Source organism: Chelonus insularis, unplaced genomic scaffold (genome assembly GCF_013357705.1).
Source record: "Chelonus insularis isolate UGA/USDA-ARS -01 unplaced genomic scaffold, ASM1335770v1 contig_568_pilon, whole genome shotgun sequence".
NCBI lineage: Eukaryota > Metazoa > Arthropoda > Insecta > Hymenoptera > Braconidae > Chelonus > Chelonus insularis.
The window spans coordinates 596,814-618,542 of record NW_023276647.1 but is presented as its reverse complement, the minus strand read 5'-3'; the positions used below and the strand labels follow the sequence as shown (position 1 = coordinate 618,542).

Sequence of the window (21,729 nt, the reverse complement as noted above, 5' to 3'; positions counted from 1 at the left end):
ATTTATGGGATTAATAAATATTTCAATGTAAATAAAAAAGGTTATTTATTGTGTATCATAAAAATTGTAAATACAGTTTAGTTAAAAATAAATCTGCCTGGTTATTTTTTTTCACTTCCATCAATGTATAGTAGCTAGCAATAAAAAAGCCTATGAGAAATATGTTTCATAACTATTTTTGAATTAAGTATAAATTTTTACGATCTATTTACAGTACGGAAACAAAATTTATAATATTTTATCTTGAATAAATTATATTATTTAAAAATAAATAATTAAACACTAATTTACTTCTTGTATATCACGAATTCTTGGACTAATATCTTTCAAAACTTCATACATATGATATAATAAATCCATTCCAGACTTCTGATCTTGTCTCAATGTTTTACTGTAGCATAATTTGTAGACATTGGTCATATTTTCAATCCTAAAATAATAATAATAATTAATAAAATATGTTTAAGTATTTATTATTTGCCATAACTTACTCTTTTTTACTGTTAGCAGTGTTGTGTTTGCCCAGACATAACTTAGTTAAAGATTTCAAAACATTTTGAAGTCTCTGTTCCAATAATTGAATAAGTTTTTCTTCATCTTCATTTAGTTTATCTTCTTCATCAATATTATCTTTATCTGATGAATTTTCTTCTGTTATATTATTGGTATTATCTGTTGATTTATTTATTTCTCTCGTTTCTTTCTCTTGCTTTATTTCTTTAAATTTTTCAATAAGTTCTTTAAGTATCGATTCACATTGTAACATGTATTCCAATGCACTTTGATAGGCTTTTATTTTTGCATTATAATTTGATGAGACTGAAATAGTCAAACATTAATTAATACACACAAAGTAATAGTACTTCATTTTCAATTTGTAATAAAAACTTTTTTAAAGTAAATTTACCCCATGCTTGATGTTCACAAAGTGCTTCACGCTCCATTTGAACAGATAAATACTCTCTAGGTTGTTCCAGAGTTGATAAGAGATTAGCAGCTTTCTCATAATACAGTTTACTCAATTGCAAACTATTTTTACGCTTTACAGGATCAGCATCAGCATCCATTTCACGGTAAACGCGATGATAAAGAGACCCTAATCGATGATGAATTATAGCTGCTCGGAATTCGTATACTGGCTTTTTAGAGCCAGCAATTTCCGGATCACAGTACTTTAATGCCTTTTGGAGAATTTCTACAACTTCTCTTTCCATTTCATCATCCGTCTGATCCATGTATCATTGAAAAAAAAAGCATAATTATTAGGTTTTATTTAATTTAAAAAATTTAATATTGATAAATAAAAATGTATAAAAACTATTCACCTTATCAGAACTAGAATACTCTTGCACTAGAGTAGCCATAGAAAAAAGTGTGGTAGAAAGATCCCAAGTAACGACATCCCATGTCGAAGGACTTGTTTTCTTCGTACCTAAAACTTGGAGAGCTTTTTGATAACTAGAAACAGCTTTTTTATAGTACATTTGCTCCTCAGACTGTTTTTCTGCGTTCATGTGAGCGTAAAGACGCATTAACCTGCCAGTGTTTGAATGTAACAGAGCTAAATTAACCTCATCATGAACTACTTCAAATGCTTTGATACCATCTTCTAGATGTTTCATAGATTTTTTCAATAAATTTGAAACTTCTGGTGGTTCAGATAAATTATCTAAGTCATATTGACTGTACTTAGACATTGCTTGGTTCATATAAAATACTCCAAGTTCATTATGAATATTTCCGAGACGTCGTAATAGATTATCTTTATCGTTTTCTGTAGGATTTAATGACAATGCTTTTTCATAGAGTTGGAAAGATGCTATAAGTGTTTGTTCAAGATTATTTAAAATTTTTGGGAAGAGTTCAATGACATCTGAAATGAAATAAATATATTACTATGGAGATCAGAACGAAAAGTGTATTAGTGAATAAAAAATTATACTCACTGATATCAATATCTTCTGCTTTTGAAAATTCGCTAAGTATCTTCTCTTCAATATCATCGGTGCTCTCATATGCTTCTCTGTGACTTTCAATCTTATTCCAATGTTGTACTATTCTAAAACAAATATCTCCAGCCCTTCCTAATAAATAACTAATCAACTTTTCATTTGGTTGACCACAAAATATTTCAAGAATTTTCTGGCACTTCAAAACGTTTTTTATGTATCTCAAGGAAGCTCCAAATCTTTCATGAGTAAATTCATACTCAGATAATACTCCAAAAATTAAACAAGCTTTTTCGTATAATAAAATTTTCAAATGTGCTTTCCAACTTAAATTATCGCTCCTTTTAGGAGCTTGCCATGTTGGCAGAGTTTCAACTTTCGATTTGCAAATCAAAGCTTTGGGACTAGTATCAACAATATCTTTCGAGACATTTTCTTTCACAGTTTTTTCTTTCTTCTTTTTTTTCTTTTCTTTTTTTTTGAGATTTGGACTGGACAAATTAGCTTGATCTTTTGATTTTTCTAAAGAATAGTACGGCATTGGAATGGCTTCAAATGGTTTTGCTGAATTCTGAGTTTCTTCAACATGTTTACTGCTTGAATTATCCATAGTTTTTGATTTATCTGTATTTTTTGATTCATTTTCTTGTTCCTGTTCATCTAAATCATTTGGGAAATATTTCAAACACTCCAAACCATGAGATACATGACTTAAAGCAGTTCGACATCTTTCTAAAATACTTCCAGTTATAACTGGAGGTTTGTATTTTACTTCTTGCTCAGATTCATCTTTTATGTAAGTTAATGTTAGTGACTTAACCGTAGCACTTGCTTCTACATCATTTTCTGAATACTCTGAACTTTCATTTTCTTGATTAGTACTACATTCACTTTGAGTATCTTCGTTTTGATCATCTTCATTTTGATCCACTAAAACTGGAGACACGGGATCAGTATCTGCAGGTATATATAAATCTGACAACATAAAGTGTGCTGAAGTAACAATTTGAGGATATTTTTCACGAGCCAATAAATGGATACAGTTTTTTAAAAGCATTCGAATGGTACCCTGATGTCCTCTATTATCAGATGAATATTTCATGTTCCTTGCAACTCGATATAAAAGCATCGCTACTGGTACAGTAAATGGATTTTGTCCTTTATCGTCTGATACATCACCACAGAGTGACGTTAGATCGTAAAGCTTAACCACATCATCGTTTTTTCCTACAATGATAAAAATTAGGTAAAAAAAATTGATTGTTCATTTGTATCATAAATAAATATTAAAAGCTTTACCTTTGAATAGCCAATATGTATGTCCAGCTTTAGTAGCATTACTCTTTAAAAAGCTTAATATATTCTGAGCTACATCTCTGATGACTTTTGGACTAAATTTGGCATCATCCATGTTGGGAAGATCTTCTGTTTTAATGAGTTCATATTTTTGAACTATCCCATCAAGATGGTAACACATTACCACTTCGGGCACGTTACACATTAAATTATCAAGCCAGTAATCAATTCCAGTGAGGACATTAATAGGTTTCTTCATGTCTCTTAATCTTAAACTGATACAGGGATGAGTTTTGCCACCGAAAATTGGCATATCAGTACCTATCAGCATTTGAATGTTTTCAAAAGTCCAAACCACATTTCTAGCAAAATTATGATCATATCCAGGATCTGGTAATTTCTCTTCATTAGTTGGCTCAGGTAGTTTTGGTTCTGAAACTTCTAAAGGTAAAGGTGGCTTTTCTTGTTTTGTTAGAGGTTGATTTTCTGCAGGAACTAATGAGTGGTATAAAAATTTCGATACCAAGTTTTTCTGTTGCAGTGCATTTCTACTATTTATTTTATGATAAAGTCGTTTTTCTCTATCTTCTGCATTGTGAAAAACATGTTCATAAATGAAATCTTTCAGCCACTTCCAATCACTTTCTGCCTGGCGTAAAAGGTATTTATGAATATCAAAATCATCTAGTAATAAAGTGTTTTCAATTCTATGAACTATCATCGATATAACACCCTGAGAATATGGCATTTTGAGTAGCTTTTTGATGTTTTCAGCATCAGAAACTACATCTACTTCTCCAACACAGTCAGGGAACATATGAGCCATGCGAAAGCTGGAAAAACCTGTGTTATGACACCAAACATTCTGGAGACCGTAGCTTTCAGCAGAACTACTCAACCAATTACTTGGAGGTAGATTTAAATTAGTATTACATTGAAGTTGTGCAAAAGTAGCGGGGTTTGGAAATGTTGAGTACTTTACAACCGCTGTTGATTTTACTAATTTTGTTGACGTATCTAAAGACACTGACGTGAGTTTAAGCTGCAAAAGAAATATTTTTAAATAATTGAATTCGATATAAATGAATTTTAATGAATGACACTCTTACATCGTCTGAATTTCCATCCGATGTATCAATCATAATGTTTTGATGAATTTTTTACGATTTTTTGATTTCGTCGATTCAACTACTTTGCGAATGAATAACGTTTTTAAAAGGTCTTCAAAGAGAATAGTGTAGAATCCACCAGAAACATCTATTTGGAAAACAAACCATACCTGGAGAATCTATTTTGATTTCTTCGAAGTTTAATATTATATCAAAAGATGGCGGCATAGTTCTTTGTCTCTATTTGCGTCGTTTTATTATCATCCGTGAGATAATAAAATCTCAGCTGTGCGCATGCGCGAGAATCTTGAGGACGATTTTCAGGCACATCACCACCATCTTGTTCAAGTCTATGGCCGACACATTGCTATCAATAAACAGATTTACTCTGTTGGTAATGGACTGCCATTTTTGTGGCTGAGTGTTTTACAATAAGTTGAGACAATTTTTTAACAAAAATTAAGTACAAAAGAAAAAAAGTACTTTATTTCACTCAATACATTGATTTAAAATGTCCGTGTATATTAAATATACATAATAGTTGATACGAGTTAAATAGATGTGAAAGTTTTTATTATTAGTAATTAAGTTTAGAAAGTATTTTGAGTGTTGTGCCTATGACACATTTTACATCATGGTTGATCGACTTGGTTAGTTGTCACTTATATTTTTTCTTTTTTCTTAATTATACGAGATTTTCAATGTGGGGATCATAGTTATTATCATAAATCTTAGTTTTATGAGTAATGTAGTATTATTCAATTAAATCTTAAATTATTCCATTTGAATTAATTAAAGAAAATATTTAAGTGACTATAAGATTAAAAGGATGGTTTGTTGACATAATGATTTGAAAGTTTTTGGTATAAAATATAATCCATCAAAAAATTAATTCAAGTAGCATGTATTAATTATAATATAATGATAATTTTTATTTTTAACGTTTACAGTAAACAGTGAAGCTAATGCAAGACGTATCGCAATGGTGGAAAACTGCTTTGGTAGTTCGGGTCAGGTAAAATGTTAATTCCATTATTATTGAGTGTTTTTAAAAAAAAAATAACTCCCTAGTATTGTATGTTTGTATATTACAATAAACACCTACGACAAGTTGTTTCTGTCATATCAATACTGAAAGCTTTATGGAGCTTTTTAGGATATTTTGGAGCAAAAAATTTAATTGTTTGATTTTTTATTTTACGAAGTATTATAACTGTAAATTTCTTAATTATAATGTTTACAAAAAAAGTTTAATTTCCAGAAAAAAATTTTTATTTGGTAATTGCGGATAATTAGTACTTTTATCTATTTTGTATCAATAACATACTTTGTATTGTTTTTAGTCTTTGGCAGTTCCTGGGAGAGTTTTGGTGGGTGAAGGAGTGTTGATAAAAATGTGTCGAAAAAAATCAAAACCACGGCAGTTCTTTCTATTTAACGATATATTAGTTTATGGCAATATTGTAATAAATAAGAAAAAGGTTAGTAAAAGATAATATGAAATTTTTGTTAGTTTTATTTTTATTATTTATTTGCGTTTATTTTTTTTTACAACAGTATAATAAACAGCACATTATACCCTTAGAAGAAGTCAAGTTGGAATCATTAGTAGATGAAGGACGTAAGTTTATTTTTTGCCAGAATTTTCATAAAATGCTTTACTTCAAAATCAATGCTAATTATTTTAAGTTTATCATTGAATTATCTTTTATTTATTTGTGAATTTTATTTAAATTAATGAAAATTTATGTACTTCAAAAATTTCATTATTTTAACAACAAAATTATATGAAAAAAATTTATTTCATAATTTGATAATAAGTTCAGTTAACACTTGAAATAAAAAGACTTTCAGATAATATTACTTATCAGTGAGTGTAAACTATTTTTAGAATATCGAAACGGGTGGCTCATAAAAACAGTAACAAAATCATTTGCTGTTTATGCTGCTACTGCAACAGAGAAACAAGAATGGATGGCTCATATCACAAAATGCATAGAAGACTTATTGCGAAAAAGTAAATAATTAATTCATTTTTGTCTAAGTAATATCGTTTATTTAGAAATAAATACACTCATAATTTATTTTTTAGGTGGTAAAAAGCCAGTAGAAGTGCATGCTGCAGTTTGGGTTCCCGATAATGAAGCTACTATTTGCATGCATTGTAATAAAACACAATTTACGGTTCTAAACCGACGAGTGAGTAGCAAAAAATTTTTTTATCTTCCATAAAAAGTTATTAATGAACTAAAAAATAATAAATTTCTTCAAACTTTTTAAATATTTTTTTATTCACAATTTTTAGCATCATTGTCGACAATGTGGTGCTGTAGTCTGTGGTCCATGTAGTAATAAAAAATTATTCTTACCTGGACAAGGAAACGGAAAAGCTGTCAGAGTTTGTTTACAATGTTATGATGCTGCCAGTAAAATAAAAGCAACATCAATAGATATAAATAGTTTTTCGACTTCGGAACAACAACGTAATTTAGCAGATAGTTCAGGTGGTGATAGTTCTGGAGACGAAGATGAAAATAGTAAAGATGAAAAGCATGATGAGGTAAACTATATTTATTTATTGTCATTGTTGTATATAAAGAATTTGAAAACAAAAAGTACTGTTTAGATATTTCACTTTCAATACCTTCATTTCATTTTGAAAGTAAAAATACTTTTTGTTTTTAAATTCTTTATATATTATTCCAAAAACATATTAATAGATATTTGGTATCATGTTATTTTTGTATATTACAGCCGAAATTCTATTCAGTGCTTGCTCCATAAAAACTGCACATAATATCCAATGAAAATTAAGTAAAGTATCCATCAAATCACATTACTATAAATTAGTAATTAACTTTAAATCTAAAATTTTTACACCTTCGAACAATTTTAAATATATGAAGTAGTCATTTTCACATGATGAATTATTTTTTTATCATATTTCGATAATTGATGTGAATTTTAATTCTTATGTAAATAACCATTTAATGTTTTTATGGCTCGTTTCACATTAATAAAGATAATTTTACAAGCTTGTATTGGAACTCGTTTTTCTATTTTACATCCTCAACATTAATTATTTGTTTTTGTACTAATCAATACGTTGTGAAATACATTATCTTCTAACGATTAGAATTTGTTTTTTTCAAGATTGTAGATTGTTATCTTATGCTTGAATGAATAACTTGAATTTTATCTTCTTAAAAATACTAAAATATGAAAAGCAAAGGACACAAACATCGACTAAAATAAAAATTATTAAACTTATCTATCGAATAAAATTATTCTTGATTTTGTTAGAATATACTTTTAATTTTTAATAAAAACATATATTCCATAACATTACATCAACAATAAAAGGGGTAGTTTTCCAGAAATCTTGAAAAAAAGGAAACTATTTCTACATATGTTGGAAAACTAGAAACCATCGAACTTAAGATTACGAGAATTTTACTGAACATGTCTTATCAAAATAAAAGTTCAACGATTTTTAATAGTTCAACATGAGACATTTTATAACAATGATTATAGTAACAATAGCGATTGGTTATAATATATGATAAGTATTTTCTTCATGCAGATAAAAAACTTTTCTGTCGAGTAAAAAAGACGAAAGTCTAAGACATAAGTCAACGATTATATCATATAGTTGTTATCAATCATCACGATAGCTGCGTCGACGCAGTGTCAATTTGATTTCAGACATTGTGACGTATACATTGCACCTTTGGAGCATCTATCTGCTCAGGGTGTTTTTATTACGTTATCCTTCCTCTCTTCTTGCTATTTGTTCTACTTATACATTACTATCATTGCTTTGACTACTTCTATGAATTATATTTTCAAATCATATTTTTCGGTGCTATTTTCAACATGTCAAACATTTTCTTGTGAAATAATTGATTATATTACATATTTTTTTTTTCCTCTTTTAAAATTGTTTTTTTTTTACCTAATTGACAATTAATCGTAGGTGATAACTTATATAAATATCTGAAACATATTTGTGAAAAAGAAGATGGTTTAGATAATTTGTTAATAAAATTTTCATAATCATTTTTATAAGACAGTAAAATGTTGGATAAAAAATTACTTAAGGAAATATACTAATTATGAAAGTGTATTAGAAATAAAATCAAGACTTAAATAAACTGTCAACATGCCTAACAAAGATAAACCACCACCAGGATTAACAATTGACAGAGCAGCTTTTTTACTTCTACGAGTGAAAAAAGCATTTAAAAAGAAAAAACAAGGTCAAAAGGAGAAAAAGTAAGTTATAAACTATTTTTTCTAATTAAAAATTTTTAATGTATTATTATTAATTGACATTTCATAAGTTTAACTTTTCATATTTTTATAAATATTTTTTGTTGGTAAATAAACCGTAATAAATATACTTTACAACAATTTTTTTTTTCTTTATAAATTTTCTATCAGTGTTATTAACATAGCTTTCACATATCGGCACAGTAAATATTTTATATTTATTAAAAAAACAATTCATTAAAGTTTCTTTCAAAAGTTACGTAATTCCATGGATATTATTCTGATACATTTGTTTACTTACTAATTTATAAAAATATATAAATTTATTTGATACTGTAATTAATAATTACACTTATCAGTCACGAGTAATCAGGATTAGCTTTCATTTTATAATTGATTAAAGTCTCTTTCTGGAAAAAAAAACAAAATCCTCGATGTTTACAATTCCTCCATACTATAGTCTCTAAGATAAACAGTAATCATATAGATTGATTTGATTTAGTTCGTGAAATCACCATCTATGTTATATACCAGAGTAAAATTTATTCTGCAAACAACATAAATTGTTGTATAATAAAAAAAATTTACTCGTCAAATTCAATTTTATTGTGTATACAAATTAGATTTAACTCAATGCAAGATTTAACTTAACCAAACACTGGTGCTTTATAAAATCTTTCCCTCAAAAATGTCGTTAGGATAAAATTACCCATCATCAATTCTCCAATAATTGGAATTTAAAAAGGATTCATCGAAAAATAAATTGTAGAAACTTTAATCCGATGATGATCACATCTGAATAGTAAAAGGCTAGAGAACTTATCAATTTTATTTTATTTGATTTTATTTTAGTAAGTTCAACGACTTAAAAAAACTCAATTAATATCATTAGTTGTATAAAATTGCATTGCTTTAGAAAGGATTACTTCAGAATATAAATATTATTTACAAATATTACAGACTCAGCAAAAATAATATGATGTAGATGATCAGCTAGTGTTGATCATTAAACTATTTTTACTTGCTGATAACTAAATCGATATAGAATTTATATTAGTTTTTTAAACAAGGTTTTTTTTTAGAATAAATATTTCATACCTTCAATTTGATGGAATCTAAGGAAAAAAGTATCAAACATGAAGAAATTTATTTTCTGTCGTATAGAAGGTGGATTCTTGTAAATTGAATCATCAGCCTTGTCATGTTTTTAACCGAATGACATTTATTGAGCTTTCAATACAAGCATCCTAATAAAGAAAAGTCTTTCAATACTTTCAATTTAAGTTTTTTTTATTAAATAAGACAAAAAAAAATAACTTTATGTCCTAGTGATAATATTGGTTGACATGTACTTACAACTACAATAAGTGTTTTTTTTTAATTCTTGAATGAAAAAATGACAGAGAAGTCACTTTTTCACAGTCTTTATCAAACAGATTGATTTTTACTTATATATATATAATACAAAATCAAGAAGGTCACATTTGAAAAAAAAAACTGAAAATATATCCTTCAGTTTAGATTTTTATCTGACACAATATTGGTTAACGAAGAAAATTGTGCTATTGTTTAAGTAATAAAGCTAGGCGAAATCAAATTTCAGAAAATTACATGTTTTTAGTCTCACTAGTGAAGAATGTGTACAGCCAGTAAGAGCTGTAAAAGGTCACCCAGTGAGAAATACTGATCATGGAGATGGCCATTATAAACCACCTCCTCTTCTACGTTCTCAAACTTTACCTGCAATTATAGTACCGAATGTGAATGTGTTAAAAAAACAAATTGACGTCAACTATGCCACCAGTAGTTACCGTAAGCTAAAGACATGAAATAATTTAGCGAAATTAATTAATTAAAGTTATATGACTGTTTTTATTAAACTTTATGAATAGCTGAACATCAAGATGATGATAATCAACAGCCAGAATCTTCATTCACAAGCAATACATATCCATCTAATGTTATGATTAAAAACAATACATCACCAGTACCTAGGATTGTATCTACGAATGAAGTATCAGGTAATATTGCTTTTTATACAAGATTTTTCCTAGTAATTTGATTTTGTTTCTATTCGATACAAATCTGATATATACCTATCACCCTACATCATATTGAAAGTAGATTTCATCAAGAATTTATCAAGACAGAAATATCTATATATCAAAAATTGTATCATAACTACCTTTACGTGAAAACTTTTTCAATAGATACATCCATCTGCTTTAAATCGCCAACAACATTCAAAGAAAATCACTGAGAGAGCATAAAAAATAACACGAAATTTTTTAACTTTTTTTAAATGTAAATTTACATTATAGTTAACTAATGAGAGCCATTTTATTGTCTTTGATTCACTGTTTCTATGGTACATAAATTTACATCACAGTCAACCATAAACTAATCATTATTTTTTATGTGATTGTCTTCTCAGAAATTCATTCATGCTGTTTTCATGTAATAACAGCCACATTCAATATTACCTTGTATTCATGTCTATCTTATTTTCCTCTATTTTTTATCTTTGCAAATTATAGGTTGACAACAATTTTAACATTATTGGTAAAAATATCAATCAATAAATAAAATACATCTAATGTATAAAAATCATATCATTTTAATGAAAATTTCACCCTATATGTAGAATAATATTTATTCTCAGTCCATTGCAATCTATCTATAGGGTGGAGAGAGTTTTATTTTCTTTTTTTTTCAGGACAATCTCTGTGCTATTGTTCTCTTTGTATTCTACACTCTTCATCGTACAATAGCTTTGTGTTTTAAGAAACGAAACCAATAAATTCAAATGCAATGCTAGTATTTTATAAATGATTTGTAGTTTTTTTATACAATAAGAAGATAAACAATGACTGTTAATTGTTACAGGATGTAATGAAACATCCAGAGCCCTTGAAGATAGTTGTCCAAATACTGTTCAAAATAAAAGTTCTAATAATAGTCGTAGTACACCAAGTAGACATAATATTCCAGATGGTTCCCAGTTGATAAAAAAATTGATAAAACTATTAAACCAAAGAACCGACGATTATTCGAATCATAAAATGTCTCATGGATTACTGTGGGAAAGGTACTATTAAATATTTTATTTCATACTAATACATATAAATGTTTCAAATATTTTTTATTTTAGATATCTAGATTCGAATAATATTAATAAATTTTCTTAAAAAATTATTTGCAATATTTAGATTCTAGTTATTACTTAAATCTTTATACTTGCAATACTTTTCAGCTTTAAGCTATTTATTATTTTGGAGTGAAATTATTTCATACATCTTATAATTATCCTTTTAAAAAAAATTGACTCATCTTTCTTGTCCGATGTTAAATCAACACTGAATACATTGATCAGATGTTTTGTAATATTCGACAGAATTTTGTACTTTTGCCCTTTTGTTATGTTAGTCACTAAATAAGACCCTTATTGAGTAAAAGCCTCACTCGTTTAGGTATAATCCTATAATAACGAGTTCAAAATGATTTAGCCACCTGGTCTTAAAAGAGAGATTAACTTTAATGTCAACCAGTATAATTTTTTGTTGTTATTCCTTCAATAAGAACTTGCGTATTATAATCTAACTTTGATATTAGTTGATAACAACTAACATCAATCATTATGAAGTTCTACTTGATTGTAATATTACAAATTAGTTGGAAACTGAATTTATTATGTTTTGGAGTAGCAGATATTTAGAATTATAAATAAAGTATTTTGGAAACATCTTCTAGATTGATTATATTCAGTTGGATTAAATGCAATAATCTTTTTTATAGGTATGATGATAATACTACAATATTTAGATTGATGAATTTAACTTCATTAGTTTTGTCAATGCCAAAAAGTACTTCTATTGATAGTCTCAATAGTTTAAAAAACTACAATACTATTGCTGCCGACCATAAAAATGCAACTATTAAACAACTTCAACGATGCAATGAAAAACGTGAAAGTGAATTAGATGTCCAAGCTAGTAATGAAGGTAAGTTTTTTTTTAATTAGCAAACTAAAGCAGAAAAGTTATTTGAGAAAGCTTTTAAAACATTGTTATCATAGTAATTAAAATTTTCAGTTCCACGATGCTTATATCTTATCTAATGAATTTTATAACTAAATTTTGCTTAACTAATTATCAACAATTGGAATTCTTTTAATTGCTCTAGTTATTTTTTAAGAATAAATTTAATGAATTCCTTTAATGTGGGGTTATCAGTTAACTTAACAGGTGCCTCTACTCCAATAAATATTTATAGTATGCTTGTGGATGCTATCTTTGTAAACATGAAATCCTGGGTGCCTTTAATTAAAAAAAATACTTTTCTAAAGTAAATTAATATGTAGTTTAATGAAGATTTTTTCATAGCTGGATCTTCTAATAGATCTGCTAATACTTTATTGGCCAGCTCTGTTTTTAGGTCATATAGTCAGGTCATATGATACTCAAGAACATCATCTAAGTGGAGATGCAACAATGAATTCACTATTGTACGTTTATTTTTGATAAATTGAAGCCTTGCTCAAAAGTAGTGTATTACACAGTACTAACGTTGCAGTATTGCATAAATGTCTGAATCGTCAGAACCGGAGTGAGCCTTGATTCTAACAAATATGGCGATTTAAACTGTAACATATAAGTTATATAGATACATACAAATATGTGTGTGTGTATTTGGCTGAACACATGAGTAGTTCAGCAATGAAAAATAATCTATGGTAGGAATTTATCTTAAATAATTTTATATTTATTTAATATTTTTAAAATATAACTATTTAACATACAGAAGCAAAAATGCTATAAAAGATAAACTAAAAATTAAAAAGATTAAAATGTCAAGTTTTTTTTTAATTTGCCAATTTCGAAATTTTTTAAGATATTAAGTGTAATTATCCTTTATAAAATTTCATCAATATGATGTTGGTATTGGAAATCAAAACAAATATATATTTAAAAAAATGTATCTACAACTTTGAATGATAAGATTTTTAGATTTATATTTAATGTTGCAACAATTAAAAACTGAGTTGAAAGTATCTAAAAAATTCGTTCTAATAAACAATATATTGGTTGATAAAACAAGGTTATCTTTTTTATTTTATTAGCTCAATTAATTAATTAATAGTAATCATACTAATTTTACTTACAATGGAATACATTGTTGTGTTTGTTTACCTACATGTGAGGCCCCGAGAAAGTACAAACCGTACGAATACAGGTAAATTTCACTTAATACTACAGGTAGTTCGCTGACAGGAACAGGCAAGTGGCCCGCAAGGGCCCAACTGTTATATGTATAGTAGTCAAATGCACTCTTCAGTCGTTGTCTCCGACTGTTCAGGTTTATTCAGTTTTTATGTGGGTCTCATAAATTTTCTTGTCTTGGTAATTTAACGTGAAAAATCAGTTAAAAGTACACTTTTTTTGTATTACCAGTGAAAGCTTCAGTGATTTATCTCCTTTTCAACATGAGTTTTTCAGACAATTTTGCTATTACAAGGAGCCCCTGAAAAACGAAAAATTGCTTTATATGGAGATTATAAAAAAAAGAGTTATTATTTTATACTTTAGTTTTGGAGATTGTGATAAAAATAAAAAAAGGTAATTAATTTACACTTGACTCAGCTCGTTGAAATATTGATAGGGTTAAGATGAAGTTAGTAGAAAATAGAATATAAATTTACAGTCTAAGCTAATTTAAATAATTATTCAAATACTCTAATCTTCGATAATTTAAATGAGATTGATACTCAAATAAAAGAAACAAGATTTAGACGTAATTCGATTGTGGCATTGTTTTATATAGTGCAGTCATGGTTACTTTAAAGAACGTATTTTTGGCATAACCAAAAATCCTTTGTTCTAATTCTATTCTATTTAACAAAAAAGCACTATTAAAATTTACATTTATAGCAACAAGTTTCTTTTACTTGGATATTTATAATAAAAATTATTTATAAAAATATTTAAAATAAATCAAACAATATTTCTCGACATATTTTGAAAATAATTCGATCAATGCCTGCATTACAATTATGTACACTTTATAATTTTATAAATTTTACAATTTTTTAATCAAGTATGTGTCAATAATGTTATTAACAAAATTTAATTACGAGCAACTTTCAATCGGATTAGTAGCTCACTTTTTTTTATTAAGAACATAATGGGAAACTATTAACAGTAAATCTACTACATTTACTGGAAATTCCCATGATAATAATATGTTACTAAAAAATGTATAATTTTAAATATGATAATTTTTTCTATGAAATAATTTTCATGTATAGTTGTATACATACAATGTACCGGTAATATGGTTGAGGAAAGAAGTAGTAACGGAAAAAGAATGGGAGGGGGAACTTGACGCAGCTGTTGATAGTTTGGGTCGAGGACACATGGAAAGAGAGTTACGGCCCAATAGTTTGTGGTCCGTAGGACTGCCCAAATAGTTATGATGTACATAGTTAGAAAGAATATTTAGTGACTAGCATTATTATAATAATATTTTATAAAAATTTTCTAAAATTGTTAGCAATCAGTGCACTATTAAGACGTGTTTATTCAGATAATTGAATAATTTGTATACTTCGTTATTTACAAAGTGGATACAATTATATACTTCCGTAGTATTACTCAAGTGAATTGGAGTTGTTGTGTATCTTATTGTAATGGCTGGAGATTATTTTTTATTAACCATGAACTGGAAATGATTGATACTTTGAAAATATGAAGATTCGATCTACCAAGTTAAAAAGTTCGAAGATTCAATCGATTAGTCGTCGAAATATCGCTAATTCTTTAAAATCCTCTAATTTGAAAAGAACAAAATCTTTTCGAATACCAGCTTCTTTAATTTCAAAAATGAGAAATCAAACAGATATATTTAATTCAGGATCTGAAAATAAAACATCCTTAAAATCATCAAAGAGCTGTCTGATAGAAGACAAATGTACAGACTCAACAACTGATATTCATAGTGTAATCGACAACTTTACAACTAAACTTTCTGTCTCTGGTGCTACTAGTGCAACAACAAGTAGTCATAATATTAATACATCAGAAAAAATTGACAAAAATAAAAAAATGACAAAATATGCTGATGATTTTATTAACGAAAGCTACCAAAATCAAAATGGATATGAAAATCCAAGCTTTGTACTTAATTTATCATTGGAATCAACTCTTGCAGATTATTTGTTTGATGAGACTCTTGATGAGGAATGTGAAGTTGAAAACAAAGAGTGTAGCATTAATCATGACAAAGTAACAATTAATTACAATAAAACAGTGTGCGATTATGATAAAAAAAGTATACTTTATGAGAAATTAGAAGTGCCCAATAGCTATGCATATCAAAATATGAATTCGAAGAAAAAACACAATGAAGATGATAAATTCAGTGTTTCATGGTTTCGAAATAAGAAAGTAACTTTACAAAAGAAAAATAAAGCTAATACATCTAAGACTCGACCCCTTGTTGATGATCATCAAGACGTTGATGTCTCGACTAGTATGTTTTTCCTTCAGAATTTTTATTGGCATTTAACTTTAATTTTATTTGGATTAATCTTAAGCTTAAATCACATTAAATTCCATTATAATTTTTTCGTTTATACGATTTTTTTTTCTATATTTTCACATAATATATTGGTAAAGCAAATTATTCATATTAGATTTCGGCATTTAATTTTATTTTTTACAGATATTTTATTTCTTTTAAGCTTTTTAGTCTAATTTTATTTGATTATTTTTTCGACAGATTCAAAAACATATAAAATGGATGGCTTTGGGAAAAGAAGAAATTATTTTCAACAACAAAATCAAGAAAATAACCACGTGTTGATTAGAGCTATTAATCCATTGATTAATCAAACATCTTTAAATTCTCAAACGCAGGGTATTTTTTGAGTTTTATTTTTTTATGTATTAAATAAATGTTATTTTACTGATGTTATTACCTTTTTTATGTTAATTCTATATTTAAATATGTTATCTTTTATTTATTGTAGTTTAAAAATAAGATATATTGCAAAAGAATGGGGCTTTAAGCGATCTTCGTTAGCAGTATTTTCGTACACATAATTTATTATTTAAATATTGTAGAATTTTATAGCTAAAAATAGTTGGGGAAAAAAATTAAGTATAACTGATTTCCCCATGAATAATAACAAGTAAAATCGTAGTGTAATGCTTTATTTAGAACATAGGTGATGTTTTCATATCAAAAAAAAATCTCTAGATTTTAAAAAAGCTAATAGACAACTTTGTATATGTATAGATTCTAATTTTATTATTTAATTACTTTGGTATATAATAAAATTTTTTTTATTTTCAGCTTTATTTACAGCAATTGAAAATGGTCGTTTAGATGAAGTAAAAATTATATTAGAAACTACGGATGTGAATGTCAATAGGTAAGAAATTAAAATTCCAATAAGATTTTATTTTCTTGTTATTTTACTAAAAGGTAGAATTTTCTACTTTTTTTCTAATTTGGATGGGAATGATCGTATTATTATGCAGATTGAAAGTATGATCATTCCACGAAAGATTATACTTATTGAAGTTGTTTTACTTCTTACAGTTTGAATAGCAATGGGTTTTCGCCGCTAGACATAGCTATGCTCAATAATAATAAAACACTTGTGAACATGCTACTTTCATACGGTGCCCAAGAAAAAACGCATTGTAAGTTTTAATTGGTTTTCTTTTCAACTTTCTGTTCTCTGGTCTTTTTCATTATCACGTATTCATTGTTTAAACTACTGGTTAATGTCAACTGACTTACATCAAAACTCATCCTTGACAGTAGTTTATTTTAAATTTATAAACATATATTTTGTGGTTTTTCGTACAGGCCCTTTGACTGCACTGTGTGTAGTAAATGCTGATGTAATTGGAGTAAACTCTGTTAACATCAGGTTTCAAATAAATGAAAAATCAGAACCTATATGTACTAAACTGAAAGTACAATGGAGTACGAAAGAAGATTTTTCACTAATGAGTGGTGAAAAAGAAATAAGTGATATAAAACAAAAAGAATATTGTATTGATGGACTTATGCAGGGTCAAAAATACTTTTTTAGAGTATGTTTAGGAAATTCCAAAGGATATAATAGGTTTATTTCTTCAGTTCCTTCTTACTTAACACCAAGTAGTAAGTCTTCTAAAATATCATTAATAAATACTAATAAACGAAACTTTTATATTTCTGAGAAGTAATTATTATAATGAAATTTTACTTGTTTTTTATTATTAAGGTTGGCGTGACATCGATGGACGACCACACAGGTTTGATGGTCGATTAAAACAATTAGACTCGTTATTTGCTGACATTCAACGTCCAGAATATACTCAAGATACTCCAGCATTACAACGTCGAAATTATAAAAAAAAAACGACTATTAAACAACTTTTTACAACGACGAGCAAATTTCAAAAACATTTAAAACGAGGCATTTATTTATCTTGTCTTTTATATCATGATGATAAAATACTAGTTACGAATGAAGATTTTTTACCAGTAATTGAAATCGATGAGATTTATCCTAGTTGTATTTATAATGATTTTCATTGGCTTATGAAAATTGCATGTACATGGGACAATGTCAAAACTCTGCGAAACAACATGGAAAAGAGTCAAGGCTGTTCAACAAATCACTTTAGATTAAAATTACTTCAAGCAATTATCCAAATGCAGGTAAATATTCGAGATATTATTTCCATTATTATTTGTATAAAGATAATTATATCCATGATTGTATTGATGATTTTAATTATTTAAATTTTTTTACAAATAATATGTTCAAATACTTTTATTTTGAATTTATTTTAACGATTATATTTTTTTAATTCTAGAATGCATTGAGCATCCAGGATCTTGGTCAAATATATTACAAGCCGATAAAGGATTCTCAGGGAATATTAGTGATTTCAACTGTGCATTATATTAAATCTCCTAAATTAATGTCACTGCTTAATAATCGATGGATATCATATAGTAAATTAACAAAAAAAGTTATCCTACAAGATGATAGTAATGTAGCTGAAATTCTTATGGCAAATATTCCAGATCAAATTGCCTATCACAAGTCAAGCAATACCGGATTAACTAGAGGCCTTTATCTTGGTTATTTAAAAATGCATAGTAGTGTTGATTTAATTCAAGTAGTCGTGCCGTCCAAAGCACCAAATGTCTTACCCCATTGTAAAATTCGTGATAATCCCCATGTATCTGTAGAAGAATGGAGTTTTCTTAAAAAAGTTACGGGCTCTCAAACTTCAGTAAACTTTTTTGATAAAGACTCTAATACAGATGAAAAGAAAAACGTAACAAATGAAATCGAAACGACACAACAAGCTAAGTCATTTATGGAATTACTTATCAACGCAGCTCATCGTCTCTTTTTTTATATGAATATTAGTCCTGAAAATTCTCAAACTCATCGGCTTTATGATGCAGAAGTTATTGAACTTTCAAGCGAAGTTTCTTTTCTTATTATTGTGCCTCCTGTTGAGACTGTATGTTTAGTACCTGGAGCTCATGAGATTCTTCTTCAAAGAGATGATCTTTTAACTCTTCCAATTCAAGTTTTTGAAATGGTGCATTTAAATGCATATCAAAAAGATGTCGTTAATTGTTATTCAAAACTAAGTTGTATTTTAGAGCTAGAAATTGCTCAAGCCCAACAAAATTATAGAGAAGCTTTCAGTTCTTCAGAAGTTATCACTACAAAAGAAAAATTAACAAAACTTCAAAATCTTCAATCAGATGTAAATAATATTTGGAAAGGTGCTCGCTGGTTAATTGATGTGATTACTTTTGCTAGAGACAGAGGATCTTCGCACTGTGTAAGTATTCATTTCCATTTTACATATTTTTCCGTTATTATTTATTTTTTTCTCGAAACCAATTAGTTAAATTAAAAAGTACAACTAAATCGATATTTTTATTTTAGGTATCTTTAGGAGCTGCAGGCATATCTATGAGAAATTTATTAAGCATTAAACAAAGTAGTAGCCACAGTCTGAAACGTAGTTTATTACAACTACCAATAAGAGATTCAAAGGTAGTTAAATCCAGTTCAGGACGTGGGAGTTGGCCAGGTCCTAATGAAAATGATTCAGCATCAAAAATTTTCCAAAGTTCTGAATTTAGTAAGAGTGAACAACAATTAGTAAGCGAAAATAATGTTAAAGAATCTACCAATACGTTTAATTCTCATCGAAATATCTTAATTGATTGTAAAAAAAATGGAAATGATTTTTCGAGTGCACCAAATCTAGAACCTCTGCAATCAAGTAATCGTGAATATGTGTATAAAATGTCCACTAAATTACGATCTGATCATTTGACATCATCGTCATCTGAAGAAACTTATACCTCCAATCAACATAAAAAATCTGACAGTGCACCTAAAAATCAGTTATCAGTAATGAAACAGTCAATGATGATCCCAGTAAATATGTGTCAATCTGACATCAATTCAGGTTTATGTAATGATCCGTTCATGAATATTTCAACAACATCTTTAACGAATACAACGAGTTTACTCTGTATTGGCAACAATAGCAGTGATATCATTATTAATCCAACAACTAGTGAACATTATAATACAGTTTCTTATTTGAGTACGACTGCCAAAACTAACAGTTGTAATAATTTTAAAGTCAAATTGCCAAATCCTACTGCTACTATTGCGTCAATTTCGAATACATTCCTCGACAATTCTGATAAATCTAAGAATCAATCATCATCCGGTAATACTCCTGGAATTCTACAGGTGGGATATATTTTATAACAATAAAAATTGAATAGATTTATTATTTTATGATAAGATTTACTCTATTATATTTATTGAAAGAATGAATAAAGATGTTTAAAGAATTTTTTATACTCTAAAAAATATCACTGTTTATATTTTTTTAACACACAAGTAATATTAGTGTTTTATATGTGGTGATTCATATAAAATTTTATTGAATTTTCCAGGTATATGCAGCTTATGATACTGGTTTAGCAGTAGGTACAAGTTTAAAACTTCATGTAACACCTAAAACAACCGCTCGGGAAGTTGTTGATTTAGTTGTAAAACAACTTAATATGGCTGTAGTGTTAAAAGGTCAAAATGGACCGATTTATTCTTCTGAAGAATTTTCAAACTTCTGTTTAGTTGCTGTAATTGGTGCAAGAGAACGTTGTTTGAGGGATGATTTCAAACCGCTCCAACTTCAAAATCCGTGGAAAAAAGGACGGCTGTATGTTCGACTTAAACAAGATGTTTTAGCAGCTCTAGAACATTGCAGTAAACATACAGCATATTTATAACGTTAAATAAAGAAAAACAAAAAAAAATCGAAATAAGACATAAAGGAAAAAAAATTAATAATAATCCAGTTTGTAATCTTTAACACCAATACTCAAATGGGAAACCAAATTCTTTAATTCAATTCATAGCTTAGTTGAAAGAAGCACTGGCACATTAAGTGAATGCCAAGTTTAATGCTCATGTATTTGTTTCGTAATAAATTCGTTTTAAATATTTTCTGAGATTGCAAATATAACCAGACTGTATGTAAGCGACTGAGGATAGTAGAATACATTAGAATAATAGAACGAGGTTCTGAATTCCATGTTGTTTAAACTGTTTTCATTGAAGAATCAAGCAATTACTATTGTAACATAATAATTCTCTAAGTCAATAGTATATATATATATACAAATATATATATAAATGTTTTATATGAATAATTATTGAAAAATAATTCATTTAACAAAATTAATTTATTTTATTGCTGTATTGATCAGTATTTTTATAGTAATAACAAATATTTTCGATAAATTTATAGAATTAACTTATATTCATAAATTCATTTAATGATTTACGAAAAATTTGATATTATTTTGCATAAAAATTATGTCAAACGTATGCTTTAGTTAAAAATAATTTTACTATTTATAACTAATTTCTTCGTAGATCTCAATTTTATATTATGTAATTAATTTAAGCTTTTAAAATTAAATGGAGCTTATTTTTAAAAATATATTATGAGTAAAATTAAAACATATTGTTATATAAATGATAA

General features: G+C 27.5%; 3 protein-coding genes across 9 annotated transcripts; 2 read left to right on the top strand and 1 right to left on the bottom strand.

Annotated features, from left to right (window-relative positions):
- Positions 1–58: 58 nt before the first annotated feature.
- Positions 59–4,524, bottom strand: LOC118070252 (erythroid differentiation-related factor 1). Its single transcript, XM_035088743.1, has 7 exons — positions 4,355–4,524; positions 3,249–4,287; positions 1,947–3,176; positions 1,326–1,873; positions 908–1,226; positions 492–819; positions 59–430 (listed from the first exon to the last, which is right to left on the bottom strand). Exons 1-7 carry the CDS (start codon positions 4,385–4,387, stop codon positions 283–285), a joined length of 3,645 nt encoding a protein of 1,214 aa, XP_034944634.1. The 5' UTR covers positions 4,388–4,524; the 3' UTR covers positions 59–282.
- A 209-nt stretch (positions 4,525–4,733) lies between these two features.
- On the top strand, positions 4,734–7,279 carry rush (rush hour). Of its 2 annotated transcripts, none has more exons than XM_035088698.1 (8): positions 4,734–5,004; positions 5,305–5,369; positions 5,698–5,835; positions 5,912–5,975; positions 6,246–6,371; positions 6,447–6,553; positions 6,660–6,914; positions 7,109–7,279. In XM_035088698.1, exons 1-8 carry the CDS (start codon positions 4,989–4,991, stop codon positions 7,136–7,138), a joined length of 801 nt encoding a protein of 266 aa, XP_034944589.1. In that variant the 5' UTR covers positions 4,734–4,988; the 3' UTR covers positions 7,139–7,279. The 2 variants fall into 2 exon arrangements, with proteins under 2 accessions (XP_034944589.1, XP_034944590.1); XM_035088699.1 differs by lacking the exon at positions 4,734–5,004 and adding an exon at positions 5,125–5,217.
- A 419-nt stretch (positions 7,280–7,698) lies between these two features.
- wake (wide awake) lies at positions 7,699–21,025 on the top strand. Of its 6 annotated transcripts, XM_035088715.1 has the most exons (14): positions 7,699–8,629; positions 10,248–10,438; positions 10,519–10,647; positions 11,513–11,714; positions 12,422–12,627; positions 16,403–16,540; positions 16,979–17,057; positions 17,228–17,331; positions 17,501–17,800; positions 17,904–18,343; positions 18,502–19,494; positions 19,602–20,426; positions 20,636–20,665; positions 20,817–20,912. In XM_035088715.1, the coding sequence occupies exons 1-14, from the start codon at positions 8,517–8,519 to the stop codon at positions 20,823–20,825; spliced, it is 3,759 nt and encodes a 1,252-aa protein (XP_034944606.1). In that variant the 5' UTR covers positions 7,699–8,516; the 3' UTR covers positions 20,826–20,912. The 6 variants fall into 6 exon arrangements, with proteins under 6 accessions (XP_034944606.1, XP_034944607.1, XP_034944603.1 ...); XM_035088716.1 differs by lacking the exon at positions 20,636–20,665 and having other exon boundaries at positions 20,817–20,905; XM_035088712.1 differs by having other exon boundaries at positions 7,700–8,629; positions 10,257–10,438; positions 20,636–21,025.
- Positions 21,026–21,729: the final 704 nt, after the last annotated feature.